Here is a 17509-nt window from a genome sequence, read left to right as displayed (position 1 = left end):
TAGGGGAAGTTTAAAGTGACACAAATCTCCTTTTTAGTTTTTAGGATAGAACTGGTGGAATAGGAAAAGAAGAAGCTGCGCCATGTCTTGTATCACTATCGTATGCACAACCCTTCTCAGTCAGTTCCATAAAGATGAATGGGGCAGCCCGGCCATGCATGACAGGAATAGGGCCTAACCTGTTTCTTGGGAAAACTCCTTTAAACATATTGAGTTTATTACGTAAATGATTTTTTTAGTCAATCTTTTAGATGGGTCTATCCTCATGATATGCTATTAATGTCTAATATCAGGAGGGGCCTGGGAGTGGATGTAGTTGGCTCCATCTACTGTGTAGTGGCTACGCTGAGGTACTGCAGCTCAGCTCCCATTCACTTCAATGGCTATAAAATGCAGCAAAAATGTGTCTGGAATACTTGTCTACACAAATAAGTGGAATAGACCCAAGATATCACTTCTTAGCTGCACCGTCAGAACCTATAAGATGCAGCAGACTGCAAACTGACCTGGTGGTAAATGCAGTTCTTGGAATCAGGTAGACTAGGAAGAATTATTAATTCCATCTCTGGTGGTTCAGGTCAATGGGTTAAGATTGATGTGTATTGCGGTGGTGATCAAATTAATGTTCACATTTCTGGTGGTGAAGGATAACGCTGTTGGAACATTAGCGCAGCAAAAGTTACCACTCCTTTACTACTCGTACACATGAATACTGTATCATCAATCATTTAGTGCCATAGTGGTACATAAATGTTATACACCTGACCAGTTGTAATATCCTAACAAGTATAAATGAGGATATATTTATATATGGAAACCATGCTGTATCTGATCCTATCTGCATGGGAGTTAATAGATAGATGGTAGTTTTCCTTTAAGGTAGATCTAATGGTAGGTTTCCAGTGACCTTCTAAACCCTAATCTTTAGCTAATCTTTCTACACTAAACTACAGTTCAACTTATATGCTAATTTCTGGCTAATGGGGAGTAGAGTATCCGGGAGCAAAGGCAACTCCACACCTCAGTAGCCTCAGCTGTCCCTCGTACCTGCTCATCTCTGGTGCATAACGGAGCCGCTTCCACGCGCTCAACTCCTTTGGGCGCCACCATGTGCGTATACTCTGCATACACTCATATTTATGTAGGGCGCACATAGTGGCGCCCAGTATGAAGGAGCCGAGGATGTGGAGGCAGGGCAGCAAAGCTCCGGGGACAAGCAGGTGGGAGGGAACGCACAGGCTAATGGAGCATGGAGTAGCCTTTGCTCCCGCTTCCAGAAGAGGCTACTCCACACCCCAGTAGCCTCTGCATATTAGTTAGATAAACTGTAGCTTATTGTAGAAAATATTCTAGGATTAGCTAAAGATAGGTTAGGGTTTAGAAGGTCACTGGAAACCTACCATCAGATTGACCTTAATAGGTACATTTCTGATGGTAGGTTTCCTTTAAATTGAGAGAAAACCATTTCAAAGCCCAGGGGGGCAAAGAGCCACGGGTACACCACATTCAAACCATCAATGGCTAACCCACAGTATAATCTCAGAAAAGTTCATAAAACTCAATTCATAGGCTCCCTAGCTTCTGCCTACTTGCCCCCTTGATAAGTGTGGATCTGTTTGGGTCTCTGTACACAGGACAAAATTGCATTTGGTTTGGCAATCAATGTCATCACTCAGGTACTGCATAGGGTGCAACATGTGTGTTGCAGATTACATAATGTAAATAACATGCCAAGATTTGCAACAGATCTCCATGAAAACTTACCGATAAGCCAAGTAAATTAAACTGGATGAGATGAGAACCATTCAAGACACACCCAGTGGTCACTTCTACAACTTGAAGGTATTTTATAGAAAGTTCTCTCTAAAAAAACCTATATATTGTGGCTATAGGAGAAATAAAAATGAAGGCTTTAAGCCTTAGACTGTGGCATCTGCACGACGCTCCGTTGAACCACATTCAGACATTGACAATATTTTTTTTATAATGCAGCCTTTCCTGCATCCATTTAATTTTTTTTCTATATTAATTAAGAAACAAAAAAAAAAAAATCAAGAAAAAAAAATTAAAAAACAAAAATCAAAACGCAGGTTGACATCCCTTCATTACTGTCATGGCATATACTAAATATAAAGAGAATTTATGGAAACATTGCTGAGTTTTCCGAGGGTCCCAGCAGTCAGTGGGGTCTCTTGGTGTGTTCTGAAGGGGTCCCTGCATGCAGTGAGGATGTGACATCTGCAGGTGGCGGTGTTCCAAGATTTGCTGGTTGTCAGCAAGAAAAGGTCCAATACTTCCCCCCTCAAGCTGCTCAGGAAGACCTATATATTGGGGTTCCCTATAGGTCTCCCTTAGCAGTGAAAGGATTTGATAGGGGATAAAAAGAGGGGCTTGTGTTACTGACTTGGATATATGGCTGACGCAGTTGCAGGTTCCTACAACGTGCAAGAGTTAAAAATGTAAACTATTTTTGGATCGGTCACCTCTGGCTCCTATAAAATAAGCCTTCTCTGTCCCACAGGATGTTTTGCAACGGCAAAAGTTCCACCCTTGTAAGTTTCTGTGGAGCTGTGGAGAAAGGGGTTGGGGATGCAGGGTGAGAAATGGTGAGGCTGTAGGTCGGCTCCTCCCACGGTCGCGTGTCCTGTGCCAGAGGTGAGCGTATCTTCAAAAATACTGCCATTTTCCTAACACTGTGTCCTTGATGGCATCCACATACTGTGCTGGTACCCAGTATACCCAGTAGTAAGATGCTTCAGTAGGACCCAGCTGAAATGCCTGCCAATAGGAGAAAATAATTTAGGGGGGGGGGGGGGATAACGTATGGAAATATGGACAGATGATAATACTGAAAATCCTACATAGCAAAATCAGATAACACCCTACAAACACTCCTCCTGCTCTATAACATGCAGCCTGCACATAGGACACTATGTACAATCTTCTCAGCTCCTCCTGCTCTATAACATGCTGCCTGCAGATAGGACACTATGTGCAATCTACTCAGCTCCTCCTGCTCTATAACATGCAGCCTGCATATAGGACACTATGTACAATCTGCTCAGCTCCTCCTGCTCTATAACATGCTGCCTGCAGATAGGACACTATGTACAATCTACTCAGCTCCTCCTGCTCTATAACATGCAGCCTGCAGATAGGACACTATGTACAATATGCTCAGCTCCTCCTGCTCTATAACACGCTGCCTGCAGATAGGACACTATGTACAATCTGCTCAGCTCCTCCTGCTCTATAACATGCTGCCTGCCGATAGGACACTATGTACAATCTACTCAGCTCCCCCTGCTCTATAACATGCTGCCTGCAGAAAGGACACTATGTACAATCTACTCAGCTCCCCCTGCTCTATAACATGCTGCCTGCAGATAGGACACTATGTACAATCTGCTCAGCTCCTCCTGCTCTATAACATGCTGCCTGCAGATAGGACACTATGTACAATCTGCTCAGCTCCTCCTGCTCTATAACATGCAGCCTGCAGATAGGACACTATGTACAATCTGCTCAGCTCCTCCTGCTCTATAACATCCAGCCTGCAGATAGGACACTATGTACAATCTGCTCAGCTCCTCCTGCTCTATAACATGCTGCCTGCAGATAGGACACTATGTACAATCTACTCAGCTCCTCCTGCTCTATAACATGCAGCCTGCAGATAGGACACTATGTACAATATGCTCAGCTCCTCCTGCTCTATAACACGCTGCCTGCAGATAGGACACTATGTACAATATGCTCAGCTCCTCCTGCTCTATAACATGCTGCCTGCAGAAAGGACACTATGTACAATCTACTCAGCTCCCCCTGCTCTATAACATGCTGCCTGCAGAAAGGACACTATGTACAATCTACTCAGCTCCCCCTGCTCTATAACATGCTGCCTGCAGATAGGACACTATGTACAATCTGCTCAGCTCCTCCTGCTCTATAACATGCTGCCTGCCGATAGGACACTATGTACAATCTACTCAGCTCCCCCTGCTCTATAACATGCTGCCTGCAGAAAGGACACTATGTACAATCTACTCAGCTCCCCCTGCTCTATAACATGCTGCCTGCAGAAAGGACACTATGTACAATCTACTCAGCTCCCCCTGCTCTATAACATGCTGCCTGCAGATAGGACACTATGTACAATCTGCTCAGCTCCTCCTGCTCTATAACACGCTGCCTGCAGATAGGACACTATGTACAATCTACTCAGCTCCCCCTGCTCTATAACATGCTGCCTTCAGATAGGACACTATGTACAATCTGCTCAGCTCCTCCTGCTCTATAACATGCTGCCTGCCGATAGGACACTATGTACAATCTACTCAGCTCCCCCTGCTCTATAACATGCTGCCTGCAGATAGGACACTATGTACAATCTACTCAGCTCCTCCTGCTCTATAACATGCTGCCTGCCGATAGGACACTATGTACAATCTACTCAGCTCCTCCTGCTCTATAACATGCTGCCTACATATGCTCAATGTGACAGCTTTCCTTTACAATTGTTCACAGGAATGTGCATGTTACCAAACAGGAGAAAAAGCAATAGAAAAGCCTCTTACCATCATATGATAGTCGTCATTTTCTTCAATTGGCTCGGATATTACATTTTTGATGGAGCCCATGGGGATTTTTTCTGTTCTTTCTGCATCAAGAAAATCAAAATGCAATTATTAATTTTCCCAGTCTCTGTTCTATACAACCAAATGGCCTCACTTACTGCTGTATAACTACATAACAGGCAGTAAGAGAAACCCATCAGGACTGGAGCATCACCAGTATCATGTGTCCTGCAGCTAATTGATTTATACATCTAACCTGGAACTGCTGGAGACAAGGAAAAACAAACAAAAAAAACTGGGTTGGGAGCTTGACAAATTCCAATTGTGCTTCCCATATGAGAGGGTAACAAAGAGGGTGACAGATTCCCTTAGTAAATAGTCAGGTCCCATATGACTTACCTTTTGTACCTATCCATAGCTGGTCTTGCTCCAGTTTAAATGTCAGTCTGACTTTCCCTCCAGATTTATTGTACATCCCGGATATAGGAGTGGTCGGAAGTCTCTCCTATAACGGAACACAGGAAAAGTAATAGATCGTCGTCATGAAAGGGACTATAGAAAACGGTCAAAGGCTTCGAATAGATGCAATGTCTATGCAGCTTAGGGGCCATTAAGCCGTATTCGCTCTGTGTAATAGCCCCAGACTGTGCACCTTGTACAGTTAAGCCTTATGGACACAAACACGTATGCTGTATCCGGGCCAGGACCAGCTGGAGCAGCGGAGGGGTGAGCACTCCTCACCCATTCCCTCTCCATAAGGAGACGTGCAGCTTCGCCATATTTACAATGAAAAGTTAAAACACGCTCTATCTTTTTTCTGGCGACGGCACAATATGGTAGGTGCTCACCTTACTACACAATGCAGTCCTAGGGTGGTCGTATGCTAGCTGTCGTTCCTACAGCCGCCATATACGTTTGTGTACAAAGGGGGTCGAGGCCCATACGCTGTGTCCTGCCTTGTATATTTTTCTGTCACGCTTATGTGACAGATACCAGAGACAATGAGGAGACGCTGGCTCTTACCTGCACGCCTTTCAGGGACGGCATGACATCTTCCGGTTTGCCCTTGTCCAGTACCTTTCTGTGTTGCTATATTAAAAAAGAAAAACAAGGAAAAAAACATCACTTTTTTTTGTATACACTACGTGTTGGGAAAGCACCTGATGTATATGCTTATAGTATACATTGACAAATAGTGGCAGACGGAGGCATAGTTGTTGCCTCCGTCTGGTCACTATGCATCCTGTACGCCAAAAAAAAGCAGGATAGAAAGACGTAGGAAGCTACATGTTTGCATCCTGCTGCCTCCAACTGAGCGATGCAAGTGCTCAGCAGAGGGGGGTATAGGGTATACAGTGGGATACGTCTGTGCCATACATTGTGAGGACATGTCAGAATCCTCCTAAAGTGTCCTTATAACGTATGACACAAAACATAGTGTGGACCCAACCTTATAAGGTTTTTTTTTTTAACCTTCCTTTGCATAATGAAATACTTTTGAAATTATATATATATTTAATTTTTACATTTTCTGTCTTACAGGATAAATACTATTATAGTTTTGTAGCCTGGGTTGGTGTGGGTGTACAAAATGTGTGTGATTTTACATTTTATTCTTTTCTTTTTTTAAGACAAGGGCGATTTTTTTGCGTGTTTTTTTTAAGAAACCTTTTTTTTTTTTTTAGACTTTAATATTTTATTATGTATTTACTTTTTATTTATCACTTTGTACCATAAGGGGACACAAACATGAGTTGTACAGGCGGTCCCCTACTTAAGAACACTCAACTTGCATACGACCCCTAGTTACAAACGGACCTCTGGATATTGGTAATTTATTGTACTTTAGTCCTAGGCTACAATAAACAGCTGTAACAGTTATTACAGGTGTCTGTAATGAAGCTTTAGTGTTATTATTGATTCTTATGACAACCCAACATTTTTAAAATCCAATTGTCACAGAGACCAAAAAAGTTCTGGCTGGGATTACAATGATAAAATATACAGTTCCGACTTACATACAAATTAAACTTAAGAACAAACCTACAGACCCTATCTTGTATGTAACCCGGGGACTGCCTGTATTATATTTTCCCTGTTGGGTATCTATTAAATAGATAATAGATAGTTAACAGAGGGAGCCATATAGTCCTTCACTGGACCCCAGGCTGATGTGCCACACCAGCGGCACCCTGTGATTGCAGCTGCAGGGTGCCAATGGGTGACAGACAGAGGTTGCTCTTTCTCCACCTGCTTAAACACCTCGGTATCTAAAAGTTTAACACTGGGGATCCCAGGTGTTAGTGCCTGGACTGCGATAACACAGCCCTGCCCCGTAGAAAGAAGAGGGCTCACATTTTCCCAAACTGATGCACAACCACCATTCAAAATCTGGGACTGGTGAAAATTCCAGAGCTATCTGTGCCTTTTCTAAAGATTGAAATGCATGTTCGATCTGCCCCCCCGTCAACTAGAGGGACTGGGAAGGAGATCCATAACGCAGATCAGATTGCACCATCACCTTCTGTCGGCACAGTGGCTCCTTCTTGTTTTCCTCTTCCTTCACCTCTTGCTGGATGGTCTCTTTGGGGGTGGTAACAGCCAGTACGTCATTGATGGTGGAACCTACTACCATAACCTTTGCTCCGTTGGTGACTTTGATTTCCCGTAGAGTTTTATCCTCAGGTAGAAGCCCCTTAAACATGACTTTCTGCATAGCTGGTGGAAGACCTAAAAAACCCATGGGAAAAATGTAACGTCACATGACTGATTGTCAGAAAACTTAAATGGAGTAACCAGTATATTGACAGAGATAACCATAACATAGGTCATCAATATCAAATCAGTGGGGGTCCGACACTTGGGACACATTCTGTATGTAGAGGTTGGTTCCTGAACTGAAGTTCAGCTCCCAGTTGAGTCAATTTGGGCTAACAAAGATTATCTTCTACCCAAAGAATGGAGCTGTACTACTGTCTCTGTTATATGTGTTGATTCCGGTCTCCACTGTCAGACCACCACCAATCTGATAAGATACAATGAGCCGAAAACCTTGTGAACATAACCACATCCAGCATGATGCCAAACCGCCTCACCCATGTCTACAAAATATTCAGGTCAGGAAGTAAGAGTTCTTTAAGGAGAGTTTGCCAATTAAGGCCGCCTTATAGTCGTGTGGAGACTTATAGCTATTAATGCTCTACCAGGGGATTCTGGGACACATGCAAATACATTTTCCAAGGTGGGAAATAGAAAACAATACCTCCTTTTGCTACCTGGACAGAAAGGAGATTGTTTTCCATTTCCGACCTTGGAAAATGTATTTACAAAATATTAGGAAATTTGTAGAGAATAATTACAAGGCAAACCCTGGTTTTCTCACCCGTTCCCTTGAGGAGTCCACCAAGGTCCGTGCCGCAGAGCACCTACCTGTGAGTGTATGAATCTTCTGTTTAAGGCTTGCTCCGGTACTATCCAGTGGAAGCTTTACATCGTACTTGTTCTTATTCCAAATGATCTTAAACTCTACAAGCTCTTTGTCCGAATCCGAGTCCCCTCCATTGCTGACGGCGCTGTCTGCTTCCGGCTGTGCCGAGCTGCTGTCCTGAGAGGCCTGAGGAGTCGCGTCTCCTCCTTCTTCACAGCTCAGCTGTCCATCCGCCTCCATTCCCAGCTCTTCCACTTCTATAGGGGATAGGGAGGGTTAGCTCAGACATGAACAAAACAGATCATTCCACACAAGACAGATCATCGCGTCAGCAGAACGGAGGGAGCAGGTCTCTTAGCTGCGCCTGTCACTGAGCTGACACTAGGGGCAAACAGGTTCACTATGAATTCGCTTTTATTAGCATTTAAAGGGGTTTTCACTCCCGGAAAAGTGATGTCCTATTGCTATTCCTTTATAGTGAGGGTTCTGACCACATAATGTGTGTGCAAAAAGGTGGTCCAAATCACCATTTTTTTTTTGGGGGGGGGGGATCCAAAAATTAGTACATAAATGGAAATGATGAAATATAGTAATCTGGAAGCAGAGGGGAGGCCCCAGGCAACAAATATACAGGGACAGGTAATACTAAAATTATTATAGCTTCACCAAGTGTTGGCTTGTCCTCACACTGCTGTTCAAGTAGTATTGTAGCAGGCTACTGGATGAATACTACAGCAGCTATAGAGCTGTTCAGTGCTGAGACCTAAGAGCACAGCAGTGTTAGGACATGTCCCCAGTACAATCCTGTACAAATCAATATATCACTGTCCTGCTGCTGCTACTAACAGAATATGATTACACATCTCTCTGGAGACAATACCCAACACTGCCTGCAGTTTGCTGCAATCTTAAATGCTGACAGATTCCCTTCAAATCACTGCAAATTTTTCTTTGAACATGCAAATTATTTCTTCATTTGCATACATTAATATATATTGGATCAAGTGACTGCGTCAGATCTGCATGAACAATAAGTCAAACTCCACGAAGAGGCCAGCAGCAATGTCACCTGTCACATAGCATGAGGAAGCAATGCCTGAGGTCAGATGACAGGCAGGGCTCATACTAGACCCCACACTAGTCAAGTGATATATGAGAGCGTCCTCTTCACCAGGTGCCACACAGGGAGTCACTTGTCATTAGACGGATGAAGCCTCGTGCAATGTGATATTAATGTACTGAATATATTTTTAGGGTCAAATAATGGGGGATGGGTTGCAGACTCTTCTTAGTAAGGAGTAACATGTCTGAATTACTGCCCTGTAGTAAGCAGACTTACTCTCCTGCTATATAAAACAATAGGTGCGGGTACACGTGCTCCACACACATTGGGCATCAGGTTCTTAAGCAAACATCTGACGTTTAATGAGTATTATACACAAAATCTTCTCAGATACATAGGGCCTGTACCCCATACTTATTGGGTGTCTCAGGAAGGGAGTAACTTAAAGCTCCTGGTCCCCAATACAAAATCTCTGAAAGACCCTTTGTCTGTTCAGTTGTCCTTGTCCACAAAAAAAATAAAAAATTATGCCTTTGTGCCTCAACAGCCCAATTTCTTGCACAGTTATGTCTCTCCACAGATCAGGCAGGAGAATAAACCTAACATCAGGCATCAAGAGTGCACTTTTATTTTAGAAAACTCCATTAGGGAGGTCTGTGCTGTACCCCACCCCAAATGTTAAAAAACAAAACAAAAAGAGCTTGTAAAATTTACAGAGTGACATCCTGTAGACAAAACATCAAACATGTTAGAGCGTTAGAGACACTAACAAAGTGCATGGGGGAGAGGGGCAGCTCTCTGAATAGTACTGAAGCCTCTAAATTATAGCAAACTGTGAAGGAGACCCGTGACAATGTCTGCAGGCTGGGGCTGTCCAACTTGTGGCTTTCCAACTGCTGTAGAGACATGATCTGGACACCACCCCTCTGCCACCCAACGCACAGTAGCATCTCTCCACTCCCTTACATCAGCCTCAGTTTTAGGAAAGACCACCACTGTGCAGATTTGAATCCCCTTGCCCACCTCATGCACATGCCAGGGCATCACACAGCAAGCATATCACAAATAGATTAATGAAGCATAGGGGCAAGCTGTGGCACACGCACATACAGACCTAGCGATTGGTATTTATATCATGTATATGACACCGAGATGTAATCTATAGGGACCCTATGCCACACCTGTCAATGGAAGTGGTAAAAAGCGGAAGAAACTACGCGTGGATGCGGTGCCAGCCATACACAGCAAGGGGTGGCGCAACTTTTGGCCCCACTTTCTATCAAAAGTTTTGCTTTCATTGTCTTCTATGCTGCTTGACTGAGTAAAAAGGCACAAAAAAAAGTTGCCAAAAAGAGTGAGGGAGCAGCTGGCACATTATGCCACCTTGTTTGTGCCAATAAAGGGCGACACTGACTACTCCTGATTATAAACCTCATCTAGAAGTTGTCAGGCCACAGGTAACATGATATTCCGGGTGGCATGATGCCCCAGGTGGGGTGCAGATGGCACCCAAAGGGGATAATGTAAGCAGATGGCACACAATAGGTGGTTATGGGTGACATATGGCACACAGGGAGGGGAGACACGAGGTGGGCACCCATGAATGACAGATGGCACAAAGTTAGGACGTGTAGCTGGGCGGATCCTGGGAAGGAGGTGGCAGCAGTGAAGGGTATGGAGGCAGTAATAGAGAGCAGGCAGAGGGGCATTACAGCAGGGGCAGCCGTGCCAGCTGGCACCACAGCCCGAATACCAGGCAACACACGGCCGCCAGCCTCAGGACGGCTCACAGACGCTTAACACACAGCTCTGCCCTCGGGGGACCCGGTACCCACCGTCCTGGGACGCCATGATGATTGTGTACAAGTCGCCAGCGCTAGTGCTGCCGGGAAACTCACAATCAGCCGTTTTGGACTCAGTCGGCCACCGTAGGCCTAGATAGAACCGGAAGAACATTGATACCACAGAGACCAGACAAGGGGGGGGTGCGGTGACTCGCCATTCTTCCGGTAATTTGCCAACCAAGCGCAGAGAAAGAAGTTAATCCGCGCTGTGGACGCCATTTTGTTGAAGACCAAACTAATAGACGTATAATGAAATTCTACATTAAAATGGCTCCGGTTATAAGGGACATTTCGTCAATTTTAGTTCTTTAAGGAAAGCGTGGATTCTGGAGAACAGTTCCTGACAAGGCCATAAACTGGGGGGAGATGCGGCTTCTGCTAGGCAGGGTTCTGCTCCCAGCACTGCACCAGGGAACCAGGAGGTGTAGTGGAGGACCACCAAAAGAAATCCGTGTGCGATTTGCCCCCAGCCCTACAGGTATGTTTTTACTTATCTCAACTCTTGTGCAGGCAGAAAAAACTAAAAAAAAATGAATGAATGAAAACAGGACCAGACTACACAGGGGTTGTTTCTAGTCTGTAACCATGGAGACACATAGGTGTGCATAGGAGCTGTGTGCTCAAAATTATATGAAGAATAATTGCAAAGTGTCTTAAATAGGTTGTTTAAGGTGGAAATATTTTTTCTCAAATGTATGGACGGCTGTGAAATTATACGATCTGTGATCTATGCAGCCTTTGCCTTTACATTTTGGATAGTATTTTGATAAATTAGAGCTATAAATGACAGTTTCTTTGTGGTTATTATTTGGGGATTCACCGATCATCACCACTTTATATCTCCTTAGGTTTTCTTCACCTCGGTGGTCTGCGCACTGCTCTATACAATTATCTTTTCGCTAAGAAACATGGAGGAGCTTTTATTTTGCGCCTTGAAGACACAGATAGAAGTCGCCTGGTCCCCGGAGCGGCAGCGGCCATAGAAGATATGCTGGAGTGGGCAGGTTAGACCTTTACAATTTCACATGTTGATAAAGTTCTCTGGAAGATGTAGCTAATTCTTGTCTACTCTTTAGGAATCCCGCCAGATGAGAGTCCCCGGCGTGGAGGTCCTTATGGACCCTATGAACAGTCGCAGCGGCTGAATCTATATCATGAAGCAACGCAGGCGTTACTGGAGAGTGGCGCGGCTTACCGCTGTTTCTGTACTCTACAGAGGCTGGAACTGATCAAGAAAGAGGCGCTGAGGAGTAGACAGACACCACGGTATGAATGAGCCCCTCTACATATGGATAAGGGATAACAAGCAGTCTTGGTGGGGGTTAGATCGCTGGGACTCCCTTCAGTTTGAGTTCCTCCTCATTGAATGAAGCTATAGGTACTGGTATTCTACAACAATCTGCCACCTGCAGCATCGTGTGTACATCAGTCATGATGATTCAGACATGAGTAGTTGCCCTGATTGATAAGTCATCTTTCAGGATTTCAGAAAAACCCTTAAAGGGGGTTTGTACAAAGTGTGCATGTTAAGCCCTGTACACACTCAGATGTTACAGTTTGATCAGTTAGGGTGCAACTGCTTGTACTCCCATCAACCATAATAATGGAACTGTTTTCTGAATTGCTGAGGGTCAATTTTCTTGACTGGTGGGGGTCCCAGCAATTGGACCCACATCAATCATATTGTGTTTCAATTCTGTGGAGACAATATAATATGGACACTTTCTACAACCCCTTTAACTACATGTTGGTAATCTGTAAATATACTTACAGTGCTCCAGTGCTACCGGCTACTGATTCACCTATCACTGGTCCTTCAGAGTGTTACAGTCTGTCCATATAGAAGTCACATCACTTGACCATAGCAGCCAATAATCCAATGTGATGTTGTGGTTTTTAAGCTTAACTTTCCAAAGTCTCCCTTCCCATTAACCTTTATGGTAAAGGGGAATTCCAAAGTACATCTAGATTTCGGAAAACCCCTCAACCTTACAACTCAGAATGTCCCTGTGATTCCATGCTTAACCCATTTAGGGCCAGGGAGTTGTTATAATGAGAGAAGCCGCCATTAATCATCGATTGATGTGTCACACGTCACCTTCTGAAATCATTCATGGAATGCGTTTAGTTTCCCGAGTGAGTTCCCCTCTGTGCAGTGACTGTCCCTGCTGCACCCCTCATGCATTGCTTTATATACAGTGTGAGACCTTTTGGTTTCTGATCAACATCTGGAAAGAGTTTGTATGTTCTCTCTGTATTTGTGTAGGTTTCTGGGTACTCCGGTTTCCTCCCACACTCCAAAACATATTGGTCAGTTGATTAGATTGTGAGCCGATTTGGGGACAAGGACCAATTTGGCAAGCTCTGTGCAGCGCTGTGTAATCTGTGTGCGCTATATAAATAAAGTAATTATTATTTCTGATATAAAAACCATTATCTTATTCCTTTCAGATATGATAATCGCTGCAGACATTTGACCTCCAACCAAGTGAAGGAAAAGATGGCAAAGAACATGCCTTTTGTGGTCCGCTTCCAGTTACCTAGCGGTGCCCATTCCTTCCAGGACCTGGTCTATGGCTGGACTCACCATGACGTGGCAAGTGTGGAAGGAGACCCGGTGATCCTGAAGGGGGACGGATTTCCCACTTATCACTTGGCTAATGTTGTGGATGACTATAAAATGGCTGTAAGCCATGTCCTGAGAGGAGAAGAGTGGCTGATCTCCACAACCAAGCATCTGCTCCTGTACCAGGCCTTGGGCTGGCATCCTCCAGAGTATGCCCACCTGCCGCTCCTACTCAATAAAGATGGCAGCAAACTGTCCAAGCGACAGGGGGATATATTTATCCAACACTTTGTCCAGAAAGGATATCTGCCGGACACCCTGCTGGATATTATCACCAACTGCGGATCAGGATTCTCAGGTAACAATAGAGAACAAGAACTATGAATAAATAGCAGGTTGGTGGGCAAAGCAGAAGGGACTTGCTGAATATCTTATGTGTATGGGGAATCATAACTGTCTTCTGATGATTTTATCATGGCCGATATTTATCTACGTTGAGGTATCTGGCAGCGGCTTTCTCCAGCCATAATATGTACAGGGGCTCTGTTAACACCCGGGTCACAATTTAATTAAATAAGTACTATGGGTGTGGGAGGTCAAGATCACTGCTTAAAATAGAAGATTTCTATGTGCTTTGTAAAATGTAGTATTTGTCCTTCAGGAAATCAGACCGGCCGGACACTCCCAGAACTCATTCAGCAGTACAACCTGCAGAGCATCAGCACTCACTCTGCGCTGCTGGACCTGGAGAAGCTTCCTGAATTCAGCAGGTAAATCTTCTGGTATGTAGAATGAATATGCACTTTATAGAATCCTCTACATTGCAGGACAGAAGATATAATCTTAAAAACATCCCCTTCATTACTTATAGGGTGCACCTCACCAGGTGGATTGAAGGGGCTGATACCCGGGCACAGTTGGTGGCACAGCTGCAGACGCTACTGCAAGAAAAGTTCAAAGATCTGATATTTGATAGAGAGTATATTGAGAGGATACTAGTGCTGAGGAAGGTAAGTGGTCAATCACCGCAACCTATTCAGTTCGTATTTGTTGCAGGGAAATTCCTGTAAAATCTGGAGAAGGGAAATACAAGATGAGACGGCGCCCCTCTAAGGTAGTTGTGTTGGATACAAGAGAGTCCTTGTACCCACACCATAAAGGTGGAGGTTTACCTGAGATACTCTTGGTACAAAGTCTTTTTCAGAATTTCAGATGGACTGGATCGGCACCAGTATCAGAAAATGAATAATATTCAGTGTTTGAAATTGGTAGCAGCTCTGGAGATCTTTATTTTCCGACCTTCATAAGCGCAGGAGGAATGCAAAATATGAATTTACATTCCAGGATTGTAGCTGCACATGGAGCACTGCAGGGTATCCTCACATTGCTTTGCTATTGGCATTCAAATTGCCACATAGCCTATGCTGCTTCTTAAAAGCTGTAACAAGTTTCTAGTTAATTACTACAGTAGTTGTTAAGAGCGAAAGGGACAGTGCAGAGAGCTTGGAGCACAGAAGTGTGAGGACACACCCCATGTACAATCCTAGAATATAAATAACAGTTCTGCAGCTACCAACAACATAGACAGAGGTATAATTAAAAATCTCTCCAGGGCTGCTATTGTGCATGGTCAACATCCAGCTTAACAAATCTGCCCCAATATCTCAATTCATTGATTGATTGTTTAATGTAACTTTTATTGTCTGCTCTAGGGACACCTGAACATCCTGACAGATCTCCTGTCTCCAGATTACTCGTATCTGTGGGTCCGGCCCGCCGTGCACCAGGAGGATCTGCATGGCTTGTCCAGTGAGGCCAGTGATATCGGGAGGCTTGTTATGCAGTGTGTATCATTCTCAGCCTTTGTGTTTAGTTTTATGTTGGGTAACCCATGCATGCGCCCAGGGGGTTTGTCCCGTAAGGATGTTTAAAAAAAATTGCTATTACAAAATTGTTAGAAAATGATTAAATAATAATGAAATCTTCATTGATGTTTCAGGATTTTGCAGAACGTCCGCCATGACACCAGCCTAGACGTGTTGAGTAAGGAGCTGAAGAACCACCTCCAGCAGCTGAAAACCACGAAGTACAGCACATCCATGAAAGTTCTCCGGCTGGCGCTGAGCGGACGGGAGGTGCAATTAACTGCCTTTACAATTAAAATTTATGATGAATGTGACTCATGGAGGAAACTAGATACATTTTCTGATGAATTTTCCTTTCCTGATTTCTGTCCGGATCTATAGATCCTAATCACTATTGACTTCTATGTATATATTCTATCTTAGTTATTGGCTGCCATGTGCATAGAGGTTTGGACATTGATTTCTTAGTTGAATTAATTGCAGGGTCGGCTCCAGGTCTCAGTAGGCCCCTGGGCGGCAGAGCTTCAGTGGGCCCCTTTGCAGTGAACACACATGACTGCATAAAAAATTCAGACACTTAAACAGCCTCCTGTTCCCTAAAATTTTCCCTAGTTTATCATACCAAACAGCCCCCCAACACTCTATGGATTCATTACATACAGCCCCCTTATGGTTATTTTATATAGAGCCCCCTCACCACTATGGATTCATTAGATACAGCGCCCCCTAACCCCCATGGATTCTGTATGTGGGCCCCCCCAGCCGCTCTGGGCCCCGACATGACCAGTGCTGGCGCTGGCCATGCTTGAACGTATACAAGGCTTCTATGGCATCATAAATCAGAACTGGAAATATTCTCAAAACCTCTCAGGACCAATTTGACATGCCTGTGCAGCGCTGCGTAATCTGTGTGCGCTATATAAATAAAGAATTATTATTATTATTATTCAGTAGTGCAGCGATAGGCTTTGGGCCTGTAATTTGCAATGATCAGATTGCATTATTGTGCTGAATCCACAGCTGTACAACAGTCGTAGTTCATTTATTAGAGAAGTGTTTTAAAATTTTTCTGTCTTTCTAGACTGGGCCGAGTGTGGCCGAGATGATGCTGTCACTAGGAGTGGAGGAGTCCATGATCCGTGTACAGAAGTCTCTGCTCAGCTGAAATTTGGATGCCTGAGCCTCACATCCTGAATCCTGTATAATGCATGGAATATAATGGAGCGCTGGGGACACTGTGTACAATTGTGCCTTTTTATGTGGCTCCTGATTTGAACATTTTTTTTGTAAATATTTTGTACGAATTGTAAATATCAGAACATGAATAATGGTGTCTCTTTTATGAATCGGTGTGGTGCATATTGTTACCTGCAAATATGAGGCATCCGTGGCAGCTTGTGACTTGTAATAATTGGTATTTGGGGTAGTTTTCTGTTTTCTCAAAATTTGCAGGGATGCACCTTGTCATGTAGTATCTCCAGTGGCATCCAGGCAATTAAAGGGATTGTACCAACTATTGAAGCTATCACCTATCCACAAGATAATAATATTATAGGCATGTTCTAATCCGCCCTCCTCCACCCCTTGATAGACGGCCATCGTACTCCTGGTGATTTTCACCAATCAGAGAAAGCATCACGAGGGGGCACTATAATGGATTGAAGCAAAACTACTTACCTGTGATTCCCACATGATAAAAGCAATGATGTTATTTTCCTCCTACCTACCTCCCCTGGTTATGTTGGACTGATAGCCGGGTCCTGCACTGATGGTGATGGAACAGGCAGGACGTCTTCCTTCTTGAAGTTGTCCTCTGTGCTGGGTCCAGTCTTCTGTCCGATGTTCTGCCAGGAGCTCAGGATGACGGCTCTGGTGACATTACAGCTGGTGTCCTGTAAATAACAGAGAAGAGTTTATTCTGATGCTATATACTCCTAGTAGGACAGGTTGGGGTGATGCCGCTGTATGACCGGGGTCTCTGTGCTCCTCCTATTATTGTGGCTGCAGACGGCAGGAATCGCGATGCTGAGAGCGAGAAGAGCCGGAGGATCCCGGAGACTGCAGGAAGACGGAAAGAGAGAAAACTGCATCACTACAAGATTGTATGAGGGGACATTACACCCAAAATCCCAGAATCACTATGAAGAGGGACCATTACCACAGGTTA

The 17509-nt window shown here is 44.2% G+C and overlaps 2 protein-coding genes across 3 annotated transcripts; one reads left to right on the top strand and one right to left on the bottom strand.

Moving 5' to 3' along the window:
* Nucleotides 1-1973: 1973 nt before the first annotated feature.
* UBFD1 (ubiquitin family domain containing 1) lies at nt 1974-11047 on the bottom strand. Of its 2 annotated transcripts, none has more exons than XM_072120199.1 (7): nt 10966-11029; nt 8007-8261; nt 7099-7307; nt 5601-5666; nt 4977-5082; nt 4578-4660; nt 1974-2778 (listed from the first exon to the last, which is right to left on the bottom strand). In XM_072120199.1, the coding sequence occupies exons 2-7, from the start codon at nt 8242-8244 to the stop codon at nt 2668-2670; spliced, it is 813 nt and encodes a 270-aa protein (XP_071976300.1). In that variant the 5' UTR covers nt 8245-8261; nt 10966-11029; the 3' UTR covers nt 1974-2667. The 2 variants fall into 2 exon arrangements, with proteins under 2 accessions (XP_071976300.1, XP_071976299.1); XM_072120198.1 differs by having other exon boundaries at nt 1975-2778; nt 10903-11047.
* A 60-nt stretch (nt 11048-11107) lies between these two features.
* Nucleotides 11108-16684, top strand: EARS2 (glutamyl-tRNA synthetase 2, mitochondrial). Its single transcript, XM_072120197.1, has 9 exons — nt 11108-11389; nt 11760-11915; nt 11988-12177; nt 13363-13835; nt 14139-14247; nt 14349-14487; nt 15190-15320; nt 15477-15612; nt 16424-16684. Exons 1-9 carry the CDS (start codon nt 11278-11280, stop codon nt 16505-16507), a joined length of 1530 nt encoding a protein of 509 aa, XP_071976298.1. The 5' UTR covers nt 11108-11277; the 3' UTR covers nt 16508-16684.
* Nucleotides 16685-17509: the final 825 nt, after the last annotated feature.

This window comes from Engystomops pustulosus, chromosome 8 (assembly GCF_040894005.1).
Source record: "Engystomops pustulosus chromosome 8, aEngPut4.maternal, whole genome shotgun sequence".
Classification (NCBI taxonomy): Eukaryota; Metazoa; Chordata; class Amphibia; order Anura; family Leptodactylidae; genus Engystomops; species Engystomops pustulosus.
Note: the sequence above shows the minus strand (reverse complement) of the source record. Positions and strands in the feature narration are given on the sequence as shown.